The 17,133-nt window shown below is 40.5% G+C and overlaps 1 protein-coding gene across 1 annotated transcript; it reads left to right on the top strand.

Moving 5' to 3' along the window:
• The first annotated feature begins 2,195 nt into the window (after nucleotides 1-2,195).
• Nucleotides 2,196-16,955, top strand: LOC132264262 (titin-like). Its single transcript, XM_059764377.1, has 16 exons — nucleotides 2,196-3,018; nucleotides 3,379-4,044; nucleotides 4,152-4,353; nucleotides 4,424-4,504; nucleotides 5,018-5,749; nucleotides 6,190-6,852; nucleotides 7,045-10,236; nucleotides 10,698-10,841; nucleotides 10,900-11,052; nucleotides 11,118-13,457; nucleotides 13,516-13,803; nucleotides 13,874-15,034; nucleotides 15,093-15,398; nucleotides 15,457-15,756; nucleotides 15,830-16,135; nucleotides 16,199-16,955. The coding sequence occupies exons 1-16, from the start codon at nucleotides 2,254-2,256 to the stop codon at nucleotides 16,399-16,401; spliced, it is 11,502 nt and encodes a 3,833-aa protein (XP_059620360.1). The 5' UTR covers nucleotides 2,196-2,253; the 3' UTR covers nucleotides 16,402-16,955.
• Nucleotides 16,956-17,133: the final 178 nt, after the last annotated feature.

Genomic DNA, 17,133 nt, shown 5'->3' with positions numbered 1-17,133 from the left:
ACAAAGAAACCAAAGATCAAGGAAGAATACCAAGCGGAAAAACCGAAACCCGAGAAAATAGAGAGGAAAGAAGTCAAACCAACCAAAGTTGAAATTGTTGAAGTATCGGAGTTGCCTCAGAAGTTGAAGCTTAGAAAACCGAAACCATCCGATAAACCAAAGAGTGAGGAGGCGACATTTTTGAAGACGAAACTCAAGAGCAAGATCACTCGTGTTGAATATCCCCCAGAGGCAATCAAGTTGATTGTGACTGACATGAATACAATTAGGGATACTGGAATATTATCTAGAAATATTGAAGAAGCTGAGAAATTGCCGAAGAAAATCAAGATCAAGAAATTCAAACCTCCGAAAGAGATTAAGGATGATCTAGAGAGGCCTCAGCTTGAAAAGTATGAGAAGTACGAGAGCAGTTCAGATGAGTCTCCGGAGAAGGAGGGTTACAAGAGACCCAAGAAAGAAAGTAAGAAGGAAGAATCAGATTCGAAAACACTGAAAATGGGAAAGGGTAAAGTGAAACCGAAAGAAGAAGAAGCTCCGGAGGAGGTCAAACTGAAAGGTATTCCCGGAAAAGAGCCCAAGGAAGAGGTAGAGGAGGAAAAGAAACCGAAGAAGGAAAAACCTGAGGAAGATAAACCAAAGAAAAAGAAGTCATCTCATAAAACCGGAATTGGATCGCCTCTTGAGTTTGACTTCGAACCATCCGAAGTTCCGCCGTACGAACCGGAGGTTCCAGAAGAAGAGACATTCACGCCTGAGCAACCTTCTGAAGAGAAACCGAAATATAAAAGAAAGAAGAAGGAGCAACCTCAGCCAGAGACGGTTGAAATTCCATTAGAAAAAGGAAAGCCGAAGAAACCCGAGGAAACTCCCGAAGACGATGTCAAATTCAGAATACCCAAAGCACCTAAGCCAGACGAAGAACAACCCGAGATCAAACTCAAACCATTCAAAAAGCCACAACCAGAAACAGAAACAGACAAAGATGAACCAGATCGTGACATGAAACTACCCAAGTTCGAACCTTCGTCTCCTCAAATAAGTGACGACGAGAGAGACGACGTTCCGAAAACAAAGAAAACAAAACGCAAGAAGATATCAAAACCAAAAGATTCTCCTGACACACTGGAAGAGAAAGAAGAACCTGTACCCTATGGTGACACTATGGACACAGAACAAAATGATTTTCCACGTAAGTTTTACAGTTTTACACTAAACTGCGCATTGCGAGAAATATGAGTGAACTATTTGCTTTCCTTCATGGATACACACATGCGAATACTTTGTTACGAATTTGAGTATTTTGTAACATTAAGATTTCATTGCTTTATATACATATATACAGGTTTTCGCTATTACAAAGGTGAAAGTGAGTTACTCAAATATAGAAATTTCTAGCAATATAATTTACTTAAACAGATTTTAAATAAAAGGCTAGATTCAGCAAATAATAGTCATAGGTATCATAAGCTGTTTATGCATACATATCCACAGAAAGCACTATGTTCTTTATTGGGCATTTATTACGCATGTAATTGACTGCTGCTATAAAACATATTATATATATATGAGTTCGTCTTTACCAAAGAAAAACAATAAAATAATAAGAATACATAGGGAAATACTCTAACTAATATCAATGTAACATACACGCCATACTAAGCGAATCGACGATAAACAGAGAAAATAATTTTCATAATATATCTTACAGAGAGAGACACAACTCACTCAAAGAAAGATACACCGAAGCCTTCAGAAAAACCATCAGACATACCCCTTACTCAAGCAGATGAAAAACTAGAAAAAGTGGAAGAAATCCCCGAAACCATCGAAGAAGTACCTTCTGAGGAGGCTCCCGGCGAGGAAGAGAAGCCTAAGAAGAAGAAGGTGGTGAAGAAGGTAAAGAAGGGCGAGGAGCCCAAAGAAGAGACAGAAATGGTACCGAAACCTGTCGAAGAGGAACAGGTGCCTGAAGAAATCCCCGAAACCACCGAAGAAGTACCCTTTGAGGAGGCTCCAGGCGAGGAAGAGAAGCCTAAGAAGAAGAAGGTGGTGAAGAAGGTAAAGAAGGGTGAAGAGATCAAAGAAGAGACAGAAATGGTACCGAAACCTGTCGAAGAGGAAGATGCCTGAAGAAATCCCCGAAACCACCGAAGAAGTACCTTCGGGAGCTCCCGGCGAGGAAGAGAAGCCTAAGAAGAAGAAGGTGTGAAGAAGGTAAAGAAGGGTGAAGAGATCAAAGAAGAGACAGAAATGGTACCGAAACCTGTCGAAGAGGAACAGGTGCCTGAAGAAATCCCCGAAACCACCGAAGAAGTACCTTCTGAGGAGGCTCCAGGCGAGGAAGAGAAGCCTAAGAAGAAGAAGGTGGTGAAGAAGGTAAAGAAGGGTGAAGAGATCAAAGAAGAGACAGAAATGGTACCGAAACCTGTCGAAGAGGAACAGGTGCCTGAAGAAATCCCCGAAACCACCGAAGAAGTACCTTCTGAGGAGGCTCCAGGCGAGGAAGAGAAGCCTAAGAAGAAGAAGGTGGTGAAGAAGGTAAAGAAGGGTGAAGAGATCAAAGAAGAGACAGAAATGGTACCGAAACCTGTCGAAGAGGAAGAGGTGCCTGAAGAAATCCCCGAAACCACCGAAGAAGTACCTTCTGAGGAGGCTCCCGGCGAGGAAGAGAAGCCTAAGAAGAAGAAGGTGGTGAAGAAGGTAAAGAAGGGCGAAGAGACCAAAGAAGAGACAGAAATGGTACCGAAACCTGTCGAAGAGGAACAGGTGCCTGAAGAAATCCCCGAAACCACCGAAGAAGTACCCTTTGAGGAGGCTCCAGGCGAGGAAGAGAAGCCTAAGAAGAAGAAGGTGGTGAAGAAGGTAAAGAAGGGCGATGAGCCCAAAGAAGAGACAGAAATGGTACCGAAACCTGTCGAAGAGGAAGAGGTGCCTGAAGAAATCCCCGAAACCACCGAAGAAGTACCTTCTGAGGAGGCTCCAGGCGAGGAAGAGAAGCCAAAGAAGAAGAAATGTGTTGGACATAAGTAAAGAGGGCGATGAGCCCAAATGAAGATTGACAGAATGGGGGGGTTCCGGGAAAAAACACCTGGTCGAAGAGGATAGGTACTGAAGAAATCCCCTGAAACCACCGAAGAAGTACCCTTTGATGAGCTCCTGGCGAGGAAGGAGAACCGAAGAAGAAAAGAAGGTGAAGAAACTGAAGAAAGACGATGACCGATCTGATTTAGAAATGATTGAATGGTATTCCCTGCAAGACCGAACTTTAGGAAATAGCGAAGGTTTGAAGACTAGGAAAACCCACAAAGAAACCAAAGATCAAGGAAGAATACAAGCGGACAAACCGACCCGAGGGAAAAAAAAAAAAAAAAATAGAGGAAAGAGGTCAAACCAACCAAAGTTGAAATTGTTGAAGTATCGGAGTTGCCTCAGAAGTTGAAGCTTAGAAAACCGAAACCATCCGATAAACCAAAGAGTGAGGAGGCGACATTTTTGAAGACGAAACTCAAGAGCAAGATCACTCGTGTTGAATATCCCCCAGAGGCAATCAAGTTGATTGTGACTGACATGAATACAATTAGGGATACTGGAATATTATCTAGAAATATTGAAGAAGCTGAGAAATTGCCGAAGAAAATCAAGATCAAGAAATTCAAACCTCCGAAAGAGATTAAGGATGATCTAGAGAGGCCTCAGCTTGAAAAGTATGAAAAGTACGAGAGCAGTTCAGATGAGTCTCCGGAGAAGGAGGGTTACAAGAGACCCAAGAAAGAAAGTAAGAAGGAAGAATCAGATTCGAAAACACTGAAAATGGGAAAGGGTAAAGTGAAACCGAAAGAAGAAGAAACTCCGGAGGAGGTCAAACTGAAAGGTATTCCCGGAAAAGAGCCCAAGGAAGAGGTAGAGGAGGAAAAGAAACCGAAGAAGGAAAAACCTGAGGAAGATAAACCAAAGAAAAAGAAGTCACCTCATAAAACAGAAATTCCATCGCCTCTTGAGTTTGACTTCGAACCATCCGAAGTTCCGCCGTACGAACCGGAGGTTCCAGAAGAAGAGACATTCACGCCTGAGCAACCTTCTGAAGAAACCAAAATATAAAAGAAAGAAGAGGAAGAACCTCAACCAGATACTGGTTTAATTCGATTTAGAAAAATGAAAGCCGAAGAAACCGAGGGAACTCCCGAAGAACGATGTCAATTCAAATACCCAAAGCACCTAAGCCAGACGAAGAACAACCCGAGATCAAACTCAAACCATTCAAAAAGCCACAACCAGACACAGAAACAGACAAAGATGAACCAGATCGTGACATGAAACTACCCAAGTTCGAACCTTCGTCTCCTCAAATAAGTGACGACGAGAGAGACGACGTTCCGAAAACAAAGAAAATAAAACGCAAGAAGGATATCAAAACCAAAAGATTCTCCTGACACACTGGAAGAGAAAGAAGAACCTGTACCCTATGGTGACACTATGGACACAGAACAAAATGATTTTCCACGTAAGTTTTACAGTTTTACACTAAACTGCGCATTGCGAGAAATATGAGTGAACTATTTGCTTTCCTTCGTGGATACACACATGCGAATACTTGTTACGATTTGAGTATTTTGTAACATTAAGATTTCATTGCTTTATATACATATATACAGGTTTTCGCTATTACAAAGGTGAAGTGAGTTACTCAAATATAGAAATTTCTAGCAATATAATTTACTTAAACAGATTTTAAATAAAACTAGATTCAGCAAATAATAGTCATAGGTATCATAAGCTGTTTATGCATACATATCCACAGAAAGCACTATGTTCTTTATTGGGCATTTATTACGCATGTATTGACTGCTGCTATAAAACATATTATATATATATGAGTTCGTCTTTACCAAAGAAAAACAATAAAATAATAAGAATACATAGGGAAATACTCTAACTAATATCAATGTAACATACACGCCATACTAAGCGAATCGACGATAAACAGAGAAAATAATTTTCATAATATATCTTACAGAGAGAGATACAACTCACCCAAAGAAAGATATCCCGGAAACAAAACCTACAACAGCAGAGAAACCATCAGACATACCCCTTATTCCAACAGATGAAAAACCACAAAAAGGAGAAGAACTTCCGGAAACGATCGAAGACTTGCCTTCTGAGGAGGCTCCTGGCGAGGAAGAGAAGCCTAAGAAGAAGAAGGTGGTGAAGAAGGTAAAGAAGGGCGAGGAGCCCAAAGAAGAGACAGAAATGGTACCGAAACCTGTTGAAGAGGAACAGGTGCCTGAAGAAATCCCCGAAACCACCGAAGAAGTACCCTTTGAGGAGGCTCCAGGCGAGGAAGAGAAGCCTAAGCAAAAGAAGGTGGCGAAGAAGGTAAAGAAGGGTGAAGAGATCAAAGAAGAGACAGAAATGGTTCCGAAACCTGTCGAAGAGGAACAGGTGCCTGAAGAAATCCCCGAAACCACCGAAGAAGTACCCTTTGAGGAGGCTCCTGGCGAGGAAGAGAAGCCAAAGAAGAAAAAGAAGGTGATCAAGAAACTGAAGAAAGACGATGAACTCGATCTGATTCAGAAAATGATTGAAATGGATATTCCCAAGACCGAACTTGAGAAATATGAGAAGTTTGAAGACGAAGAAAAACCCACAAAGAAACCAAAGATCAAGGAAGAATACCAAGCGGAAAAACCGAAACCCGAGAAAATAGAGAGGAAAGAAGTCAAACCAACCAATGAAATTGTGAACAGTATTCCGGAGTTGCCTCAGAAGTTGAAGCTATAGAAAACCGAAACCAATGAGAAAACAAACAAGCAGTGATGAAAATCAGTTTGCCGAAGACGAAACTCAAGAGCAAGATTCACTCGTGTGAATATCCCCAGAGCATCAGTTGATTGTGAACCGAACATGAATTACAATTTAGGGGATCACTGGAATATTATATAGAACATATTGAAGAAGCTGAGAAAATTGCTCGAAGAAAACCTAAGATCAAGAAATTCAAACCTACGAAAGAGATCAAGGATGATAGAGAGCATCAGCTTGAAAAGTATGAGAAAGTGTACGAGAGCAGTTCAGATGAGTCTCCGGAAAGGAGGGTTACAAGAGAACCAAGAAGAAAGTAAGGTAAAGAAGCACCAGCGAAAACACTGAAAATGGGAAAGGGGTTTAAAGTGAAAACGACAAAAGAAGAAGCTCCGGAGGAGGTCAAACTGAAAGGTATTCCCGGAAAAGAGCCCAAGGAAGAGGTAGAGGAGGAAAAGAAACCGAAGAAGGAAAAACCTGAGGAAGATAAACCAAAGAAAAAGAAGTCACCTCATAAAACAGAAATTCCATCGCCTCTTGAGTTTGACTTCGAACCATCCGAAGTTCCGCCGTACGAACCGGAGGTTCCAGAAGAAGAGACATTCACGCCTGAGCAACCTTCTGAAGAGAAACCAAAATATAAAAGAAAGAAGAAGGAAGAACCTCAACCAGAGACGGTTGAAATTCCATTAGAAAAAGGAAAGCCGAAGAAACCCGAGGAAACTCCCGAAGACGATGTCAAATTCAGAATACCCAAAGCACCTAAGCCAGACGAAGAACAACCCGAGATCAAACTCAAACCATTCAAAAAGCCACAACCAGAAACAGAAACAGACAAAGATGAACCAGATCGTGACATGAAACTACCCAAGTTCGAACCTTCGTCTCCTCAAATAAGTGACGACGAGAGAGACGACGTTCCGAAAACAAAGAAAACAAAACGCAAGAAGCCAGATAAAAACGAGGAGGTTCCAATTGTATCACTCACTTCTGAAGAAACTGAAATTCTAGACACCGCATTAGAGAAAATTCCTATTGAAACAGTTCGTAAGTTTCTTTTTACTGTTTTTAATAATTGATATATTGTTCATATAAGAAACCAAAAAGATAACCAGGCAATGTATAATTACAGATGGTATATAGTGAAAATAGCATTTAGAGGGCAATTTTTTACTTGTTTTTTTTTAATGATCTTATGCAATAACTGTTTTTATTACTTTTTTCTACTTTTTCCTATAGAAACTACAGTAGGTGATTCTCCAATTACAGAAGATAAAGAAGTGAAACAACCCACAGAAGAAAAGACTGACGAAGATGATAAAACGAAGAAGAAAAAGAAGGTCATCAAGAAGCCGAAGAAAGACGATGAGCTCGATCTGATTCAGAGAATGATTGAAATGGATATTCCCAAGACCGAGCTTGAGAAATATGAGAAGTTTGAAGATGAAGAGAAACCCACAAAGAAACCAAAGATCAAGGAAGAATACCAAGCGGAAAAACCGAAACCCGAGAAAATAGAGAGGAAAGAAGTCAAACCAACCAAAGTTGAAATTGTTGAAGTATCGGAGTTGCCTCAGAAGTTGAAGCTTAGAAAACCGAAACCAATTGAGAAAACAAGCAGTGATGAAATCAGTTTTCCGAAGACGAAACTCAAGAGCAAGATCACTCGTGTTGAATATCCCCCAGAGGCAATCAAGTTGATTGTGACTGACATGAATACAATTAGGGATACTGGAATATTATCTAGAAATATTGAAGAAGCTGAGAAATTGCCGAAGAAAACCAAGATCAAGAAATTCAAACCTCCGAAAGAGATCAAGGATGATCTAGAGAGGCCTCAGCTTGAAAAGTATGAGAAGTACGAGAGCAGTTCAGATGAGTCTCCGGAGAAGGAGGGTTACAAGAGACCCAAGAAAGAAAGTAAGGAAGAAGAACCAGATTCGAAAACACTGAAAATGGGAAAGGGTAAAGTGAAACCGAAAGAAGAAGAAGCTCCGGAGGAGGTCAAACTGAAAGGTATTCCCGGAAAAGAGCCCAAGGAAGAGGTAGAGGAGGAAAAGAAACCGAAGAAGGAAAAACCTGAGGAAGATAAACCAAAGAAAAAGAAGTCGCCTCATAAAACAGAAATTCCATCGCCTCTTGAGTTTGACTTCGAACCATCCGAAGTTCCGCCGTACGAACCGGAGGTTCCAGAAGAAGAGACATTCACGCCTGAGCAACCTTCTGAAGAGAAACCAAAATATAAAAGAAAGAAGAAGGAAGAACCTCAACCAGAGACGGTCGAAATTCCATTAGAAAAAGGAAAGCCGAAGAAACCCGAGGAAACTCCTGAAGACGATGTCAAATTCAGAATACCCAAAGCACCTAAGCCAGACGAAGAACAATCCGAGATCAAACTTAAACCATTTATAAAACCAACGGTGGAAGATGATGAGGAAGTAATGGCAAAGGTATCACTTAAGAAAGAACCTAAACCTGAACCAGAAGAAGTTGCTGAAGCGGTGAAGATAAAGAAGAAGAAGCCGAAGAAACCAACTGAAGATACTGAAGAAGTCGTTTTGAAAATCCAGAAGCCGGAAGAAGTAGCGGAAGAGGTTGTGATCAAGAAACCGACAAAGGAGGAAACGGAAGAGGTCGAGGTGGAGTTCAAACTGAAGGAGGAACCTAAACCTGAACCAGAAGAAGTTGCTGAAGCGGTGAAGATAAAGAAGAAGAAACCGAAGAAGCCAACTGAAGATACTGAAGAAGTCGTTTTGAAAATCCAGAAGCCGGAAGAAGTAGCGGAAGAGGTTGTGATCAAGAAACCGACAAAGGAGGAAACGGAAGAGGTCGAGGTGGAGTTCAAACTGAAGGAGGAACCTAAACCTGAACCAGAAGAAGTTGCTGAAGCGGTAAAGATAAAGAAGAAGAAACCGAAGAAGCCAACTGAAGATACTGAAGAAGTCGTTTTGAAAATCCAGAAGCCGGAAGAAGTAGCGGAAGAGGTTGTGATCAAGAAACCGACAAAGGAGGAAACGGAAGAGGTCGAGGTGGAGTTCAAACTGAAGGAGGAACCTAAACCTGAACCAGAAGAAGTTGCTGAAGCGGTGAAGATAAAGAAGAAGAAGCGAAAAACAACTGAAGATACTGAAGAAGTCGTTTTGAAAATCCAGAAGCCGGAAGAAGTAGCGGAAGAGGTTGTGATCAAGAAACCGACAAAGGAGGAAACGGAAGAGGTCGAGGTGGAGTTCAAACTGAAGGAGGAACCTAAACCTGAACCAGAAGAAGTTGCTGAAGCGGTAAAGATAAAGAAGAAGAAACCGAAGAAGCCAACTGAAGATACTGAAGAAGTCGTTTTGAAAATCCAGAAGCCGGAAGAAGTAGCGGAAGAGGTTGTGATCAAGAAACCGACAAAGGAGGAAACGGAAGAGGTCGAGGTCGAGTTCAAACTGAAGGAGGAACCTAAACCGGAACCAGAAGAAGTTGCTGAAGCGGTGAAGATAAAGAAGAAGAAACCGAAGAAGCCAACTGAAGATACTGAAGAAGTCGTTTTGAAAATCCAGAAGCCGGAAGATGTATCTGAAGACTTTGTTGAAGATTTTGTTATTAAAAAACCGAAGAAACCCTCTGATGAAACTGAAGAGGTAGTTGCGGAGTTTAGTATTAGGAAGGAACCTTTGCAAGAACCTGAACAAGTTGATGAAGCTGTTAAAATCAAGAAAAAGAAACCTAAGAAAACAACTGAGGAGACCGAAGAAGGTTTTCTCGTTGTACAACTACCAGAGGAGCATGAAGAAGATCAAGAAGAATCGGAAGAAATTATTGAAGATTTCGTGATTGTAAAGAAAAAGCCACCAAAGCCTATTCCTATTATTGAAGAACATACAAGTGACTATACAGTCAAAAAGTTGAAACAGGTACGAAAACCTTCCAGGCCAGATATTCCGGAAGTAACCGATGTCGAAAATGTTACATTCCGTCCAAAAAGAACTACTACAAAAGAGGATATCGAGCAAGAGTTCAATATTCAGTTGGACTCTTATGCTGAAGAAGAAATTTCTATGTCTGGAAAAGTACGATTAAAGAAAACTAAACCATTTTCTTATTCTGAAGAGGCTGGAGAAGCATCAATCAAACTAATTCAATCATATGAAGACGATGGTGGTCCAATTATTGAAGAAATAATTGATGATATAAGTGAGCACGAGGATACTATGTTTGACATTGACGAGCCTGAGGAGTTTTCCGATAGTATATTCCTAGAAGATGAACCTGACAGTGTAAGTTTCAAGCTGAAAGGGAAACACGTTAAACAAGAATATCGTATTGAAGACATTGAAGAGGACATATCTTTGGATATACCATACAAAAAGAAGGAGAGAATCAGCTATGAAGAAGATTCACTCACACTGAAAACAAAACGAAGAAAGCCTCTGCACACGTTCTTAGAAGGTAGGGAAAAGAAAACAATTATCTTACTGTGTTGCTGAGAAAATAATTAAGCAATGTGATGGGTTTTCTTAAAAAAAAAAAAAAAGAATTGCACACATTTATTTACTTTTTATTCTTTTCGCTTCCAGCTTTCGCTTTATATATGCAGTACTACCGCAATTATTATAATGCCCAGAAAGTTAATAAGAATCACACAAAATTTAATATACATCATATTTTACATAGGATGCTTATTAATATTTGAAAATTCTTCAATATATTGCACCAATTAAATGCTCACTCATTAATTTAGCAAGAGAAGGTAACTTTGAAGAGTTGCTAATTTATACTAAAATTACTTAATCACACATTTCACAGTCATAAAAGTGTTTCTAACTTTGATGTGATAATGTACTAATCACAATTTATGTTCAAAATAATATTTTACATCATAAAATAACAACCATATTGGTGATTTTCAGAAAATGCTTCTCTGCAAATAACCAAGGAGTTCGAAACAGAAGTTCTCGCCGATGAGGAATTACTAATGTACTCTATCTGCACATACGTTGCTGAAAATGAAGAAGCACTGAATCTGGTTGAAGGCGAAAAGGTTTATGTAATAGGTATGTATTTTTAAAATAATTCTGATTATTCAGTAACTAAATGCCCTAATATTTACAGAGCAACAAAATGCTGACTGGTGGTTTGTGAGAAAATATTTAACTGAGGACAGAGGTTGGGTACCAGCTCAATGTCTTATGGATGAAGTCTCCTACACCCACTATGTGCAGAAAAAGCTTAATGAGAAGATCGACAAATTGCCAGTCTTTGAACGTAGGTTTCCTCTAAAAAAGACTCACTTACATCTTAATTTTTACACGCAATTCAAACATTTCTAGGCCCAGGACCTGCAGAAAAGACTCTAGCACCGAAGTTTATAGAGAAACTTCAACCACAGCATGCCCCTGACGGTTATACAGTTCAATTTGAGTGCAAAGTTGAGGGTCTTCCAAGACCACAGATCACTTGGTTCCGCCAGACAGCTATCATTAAGCCATCTGAAGACTTCCAAATTTACTACGATGAGGACAACGTAGCCACTTTGATTATCCGTGAAGTGTTCCCTGAAGACGCTGGTACATTCACTTGCGTGGCTAAAAATGCTGCCGGATTCGCATCTAACAGTACTGAGCTGGTCGTTGAGACACCATTATCAGATCATGGATCTGACGCTACAGGTCTCTCAAGGAAATCAATGTCTAGAGAGTCTTCTTTGGCGGACATCTTGGAAGGTATACCGCCAACATTCTCACGACGACCAAGAGCTCAATACGTGGACGAAGGTACAAATGTTCTACTAGAGTGCCGTTTAGTTGCGATACCAGAGCCGGACATTTATTGGACGTACAACGGCGAAGAAATTCAAACTAAGGAGAATGTCAAGATTGTGACAGAGTCAGATATGCACATGTACTGCAGTATTCTTTCAATAACGAATGTGAAAAAGAAACAAGAGGGAACTTATGAAGTTGTTGCTAGTAACAGAGAGGGTGAAGCAAAACTACCCATCATCTTGAAGGTGAAAACTGGAGATAAAGAACCACCACAGATTTTAGAACCACTTAGAAATATCATTATTAGAGAAGGTGAAAGTGTCATCTTGAGCACTCATATTATAGGCAATCCAACTCCAAAAATAACATGGTTCAAAAATGGAGAACAGATAAAGGGCAACAAGAAGACAGAGAAAGACATTCACACAGTGAGCATAATTTCTCCAACAAAGGAAGATAGTGGAGAATATGTTGTAAAGGCTGTGAATTCATCTGGAAGTGTAGAGACCTCTTGTATTCTGACAGTTGAAGAACCCGAAAGTGGAAATCCGGAAGCACCATTCTTCGTAGAACGCTTTGAGGAACAGAGTGTACCGCAAAACGGAACAATTAAGCTCCCGGCGAGGGTTTTGGGTAATCCTGTTCCTGAAGTTCTGTGGCTTTACAATAATAGCCCACTGTATCCATCCGATAGAGTGAAACAATCGTATGATGGCGAGAATATTGAATTATTGATTAAAAATGCTGATTCCGAAAGAGATTCTGGCAACTACAAATGTATAGCTAGTAATCCCATCGGAAAGGCATCCCACGGTGCTAGAATTACAGTTGAAGTGGATGATGTTGTATTCACGAAGAAGCTCCGAAAGCACGTTGTTGTTGAAGAGACACATAGGCTTATCCTTGAGTGCGAAACATCTCATACAGTCCTCACGAAGTGGTATCAGAATGACAAAGAAATCACTGGAATGGATCATCGTATAATAGTGCAAGAAGGTCATATTCACAAACTAATTATTCGCAATGCAAGTATGAAGGATGCCGGCACATACAGATGCACAGTGAAGAACCAAGTGACAAAATCAAGTGTTGAAGTATTGGAATGCAAGCCGGAGTTTATTCGCAAGCTGGAAGACGTGGAAACCAAAGAGAAAGAGGTTTTGGTGCTAGAAGTCGAGATTACATCAGATACGGCTGAAGTTATTTGGTACAAAGACGGTGAAAGGGTGCAAGAGGCCGACAATAAGAAGTTTGTAAAAGATGGACATGTACGAAAACTCCTTGTTCGTGGTATATCAATTCACGATGAAGGCGAATACTCATGTACAGTTGGTGATCAGGAGTGCACAGCCGAAGTGAATGTAATCGAATTGCCACCAGAGCTGCTCAAAGGACTTGAAGACGTCACGTGTGTCAAAGGTGACAAAGCCACGTTTGAAATCGAACTGACAAAGGGCGATGCTCTTGTGAAATGGTTCAAGAATGGTAAAGAGCTCCAATTCAATAAGCATGTTCAACTAACAATTGATGGCAAGCGACAGAAACTCAACATTTACGATACAGAATTAAGCGATCAGGCTGAGTATTCATGCAAAGTCGCTGATAATGTTTCCACCGCACGCTTGACTGTGGAAGAACCTCTAGTTGACTTTATTATCAAGCTTCCTGATACCACCACCGTTACTAAAGACACAAATGCTACATTTACTGTGGAACTCACAAAGCCAGACGTGGAGACAGTTTGGTACAAGAACGACAAGAAGATCAAACAATCAAGCAAGTATACCATCGAGGTTGAGGGCACTATTCGCCGTCTCATTGTTCACGACTGTACAGAAGAGGATGAGCATAGCTACTCATGCAGTGTTCTCAACCGTAAGACGGTGTCTAAGCTGAGAGTACAAGGTAATATCTATATGAACTTCAATATTTAATATGATTTAAACAATCTCTTAACTTGCAGAAATGCCTAAACCACCGAGTGTCACAGTAAACCAAAAGGCATACAAGGTCAGAAAAGATGAAAGTGTGACATTCACTGTTAAGCTAGCAGGAACACCAAAACCAACTGTCGAATGGTACACTTCTGGAAAGGTTGTTAAGAAATCTCCAAGAGTGTTTAAGGAATTCGATGAGGAGTCAGCTAGCTTAACTATCAAAAAGGTTGTTGAGTCTGACGAAGGTGACTACACAATTCGTGTTACCAACCCAAGTGGTGAAGTAGAAGCAACCGTCCACTTAACAATTACACGTATGTTTTGTTAATATACTTCGTACAGATAATAAGATGTATCTTAATGATCTTGACATTGATTTTTCAGGTCCACCATCGCGACCTGGAGCTCCTGAACCAGTTTCTGTGGCAAACGACTCACTCACACTCTATTGGAAGGTACCAGAAGATGATGGTAACTGTGAGATTATAGAATACATTCTGGAATATCATGAGAAGAAGATCACAGAATGGACTACCATACATCAAATATCTGAAACAACGTACACTGTAGAAAAATTAACAACCAACAGTGAGTATACCTTCCGTGTTAGTGCAGTGAATGAAGCTGGCAGAAGCGAACCATCGCCGGAGTCACCATACATCAGAGTAAAAGCACCAACTGAGAAGGAAGCACCCATTATTCAAGAACCACTCAATGACGTGTCGATAGGACGAGGAAAGCCTTTAACACTATCATGTGTCATTGGTGGTCAACCCGTGCCAGAAATTTCTTGGTTCAAGAATGGCAAATCCATAAAAACTACGAAAACTAGTTATGAAAATCGCATAGCTAAATGTTACATCGAAGAAACTACGGAAAAGACCACAGCTAAATACACTTGCAAAGCCGTTAATGAAATCGGACAGGCTGAGACATCGTGTAATGTTAAGATCGAAGAACGGCCTGAAATCATAATTGACGATTCCGATATATCTATTCAGCGTAAAGTTGGTACAACATGGAAGGTGACAGCCAACATCTCTGGTTTTCCCTTCCCATCGGTGTCGTGGTACAAGAATGATGTGAAGATCGAAACCAGCACAAAGTACTCCATTACCACAGTTGAGAAGACCACAACTATCTTAATTGAGAATGTTGAGAGATCAGATACGGCAAAGTACAGAATAGAAGCAAGTAATTCATGCGGAAAGTCCGAAGTTGAGCTTACGCTGTCGGTTATTGACAAGCCCAGCAAGCCTGAAGGTCCTATTCAAGTGAAGGACGTAAGAAAGGACTCACTGGTCATTGAGTGGAAACCACCAGAAGATGATGGTGGTTTGGATATTGTCAAGTATTCCATTGAGAAGTGTGACCAAGAGAAGGGAACATGGATCAAGGTGGCAGATGTTAAAAAGGGCATCGATGCGTACTGTATACAGAGACTGGCACTAAATGCCCAGTACTTGTTCAGAGTTTGCGCTGAAAATCCCGTAGGCACTTCTGAGCCTTTAGAGAGTGAACCTGTCACCATTAAGAAGATCATTGGTAAGAAAGTAAATGGCATGAGTAGCAAAAATTTGTACTAATGGCGGATATTTTTCAGAAAAACCAACACCACCTCGAGGCCCTATTGCCATATCTTCAATGGAAGACACTTGCTGTACAATCATCTGGCAAGCATCTGAATATGACGGAGGCAGTCCAATTATCGAATACATCATAGAAATTAAGGAAACAAACGAGACAACATATAAAACTGTTGGTTCCACATATAGCGAATGTACAACGTTGCTTATAGAAAATCTAGTCAAAGGCAATGTCTATGATGTACGAATATCCGCGAGAAATGAAATTGGACAGAGTGGATATTTAGAGAGTTCGCAGACATTTACAGCCGGACAGAAGTTATGTGAGTAGCCATCGAAGTGTAATTCTTCCACGGAGACTTAATTGATCTCAATTTTCAGATCCACCCTCGTGCCCAAGAAACCTCCGTTGCATCGATGTCACAAGCCGAAGTGCAACCATTGAATGGGAAGCACCCGAAAGCAATGGTGGCACTGAAATAACAGGATATGTCGTTGAGAAGAGGATAGCAACATCGAAGAAATGGACAAGGGTTGTAACTCTAGAGTGTTACAATCTGCAATACACCATTGAGAATCTGAAAGAGAAATCCGAATTTATTTTCCGCGTGTACGCTGAAAACTCCATTGGCCTCAGTGAACCAGCCGAGACTGAAAATATTCTGCTCAATCCAAATGCGAGTAAGTGTTTTATGTTCACAAAATTAAGGGCACATATAGTGATGTTCGCTTAATGATTTGTATCCTCTCCCAGCCGTTCCATCACCACCAACTGCCCCGCTGGAAGTTCGTGTTGTTGGACCGAATCTTCACGCCATTGAATGGGGCATCCCAGAGTCAGACGGAGGTGCACCGCTGAAGGGATACACCATTGCAATTCGCGACGTGAAGAAGACCATGTGGATGGAAGTGGGCCAAGTGCCGGCTGGTACACAGAAATTCCAAATCCGAGATCTGCAAGACAACCACGACTATCTCATTCGGATATTCGCACGCAATGAGATAGGGTTGAGCGATCCATTGGAATCTGAGGAGCCCTACACAGTTTTGCCCATGTCCGGTAAGTGCCATCGTGATCAGGCTGAAAAGCAGTCAAATCCTCACTTTACTTTTGCCCAAACAGATGTCGGCGACGATGAGCATCACCCAGAGGAGACTCGGTCTGGACTGACGGAGCCCACGGGCTTCAGCACAGAGAACACGTCTTCGTGGCTGCGAGAGCACAACATGGACGCCGATATCAAGTCTTACGCCAGGGCGAAACTGCTGAGGAAGGACGAATACTTCTTCAAAGTTTGGCACTATGCCAAAAAGCTATTCAAATAATTCTTTTTTGTATTCTATACCTTCGAACTAGCACATAGTTGAAAACGAAATGGAAACTGTGCATACATATATTAGTAACATGAAGTTACGTTTAAATATCCTGGTCAGAAGATATTTCTCAATGAAATTTGTTGCATTCATTGAGAAATGTAATTTGTCCGCATAACCTACAACCTACGAATATTCTTTACTGTGATAAAGTATTTTACTCTAAGTCTTATCTATCTTATTTGACTTTTGAAAAAAGTGGAAGCCAACGGAATTGTGGAGATCGACAAAAGTTATTTGTATTTTGTCATATCTAAAGGAATTCACAAATTTTTTTCTCGATAGCCACAATAAGTGTATATAAAAGATTCGTTACAATATTCGAGAAAATATTTCACAAATATCTGTACATTTGTCCATTCAGGGAGACAAAATATAGGTGCAAATATTTTTTGTTCTTTTACGGCAAATGTACAATTATTTCTAGAGAATATTTTTGAATTGTTAAAGCAAATTGTTAAAAGGTGTGTTTTCCAGTTTTTCAAATAAATCCAAATAAATTACAATTGCGTTTCAATGCTCTTCAATTACAAAAGTTCCTTTATCACAGGCAATCAGAGATTTGACCGTGATAAACGCTTAAAAAGTCCAAAATTGCATTAAGGACTTGTGAGGGAGTTAATAAATACACAACTTTCTATTTTTCCTTTTTATTGTCCACTTACAATCTATGCATACTTAAAT

This window comes from Phlebotomus argentipes, unplaced genomic scaffold (genome assembly GCF_947086385.1).
Source record: "Phlebotomus argentipes unplaced genomic scaffold, Phlebotomus argentipes genome assembly contig_32, whole genome shotgun sequence".
Classification (NCBI taxonomy): domain Eukaryota; kingdom Metazoa; phylum Arthropoda; class Insecta; order Diptera; family Psychodidae; genus Phlebotomus; species Phlebotomus argentipes.
The sequence above is the reverse complement of the archived record's forward strand: the minus strand, read 5'-3'. Positions and strand labels throughout refer to the sequence as shown.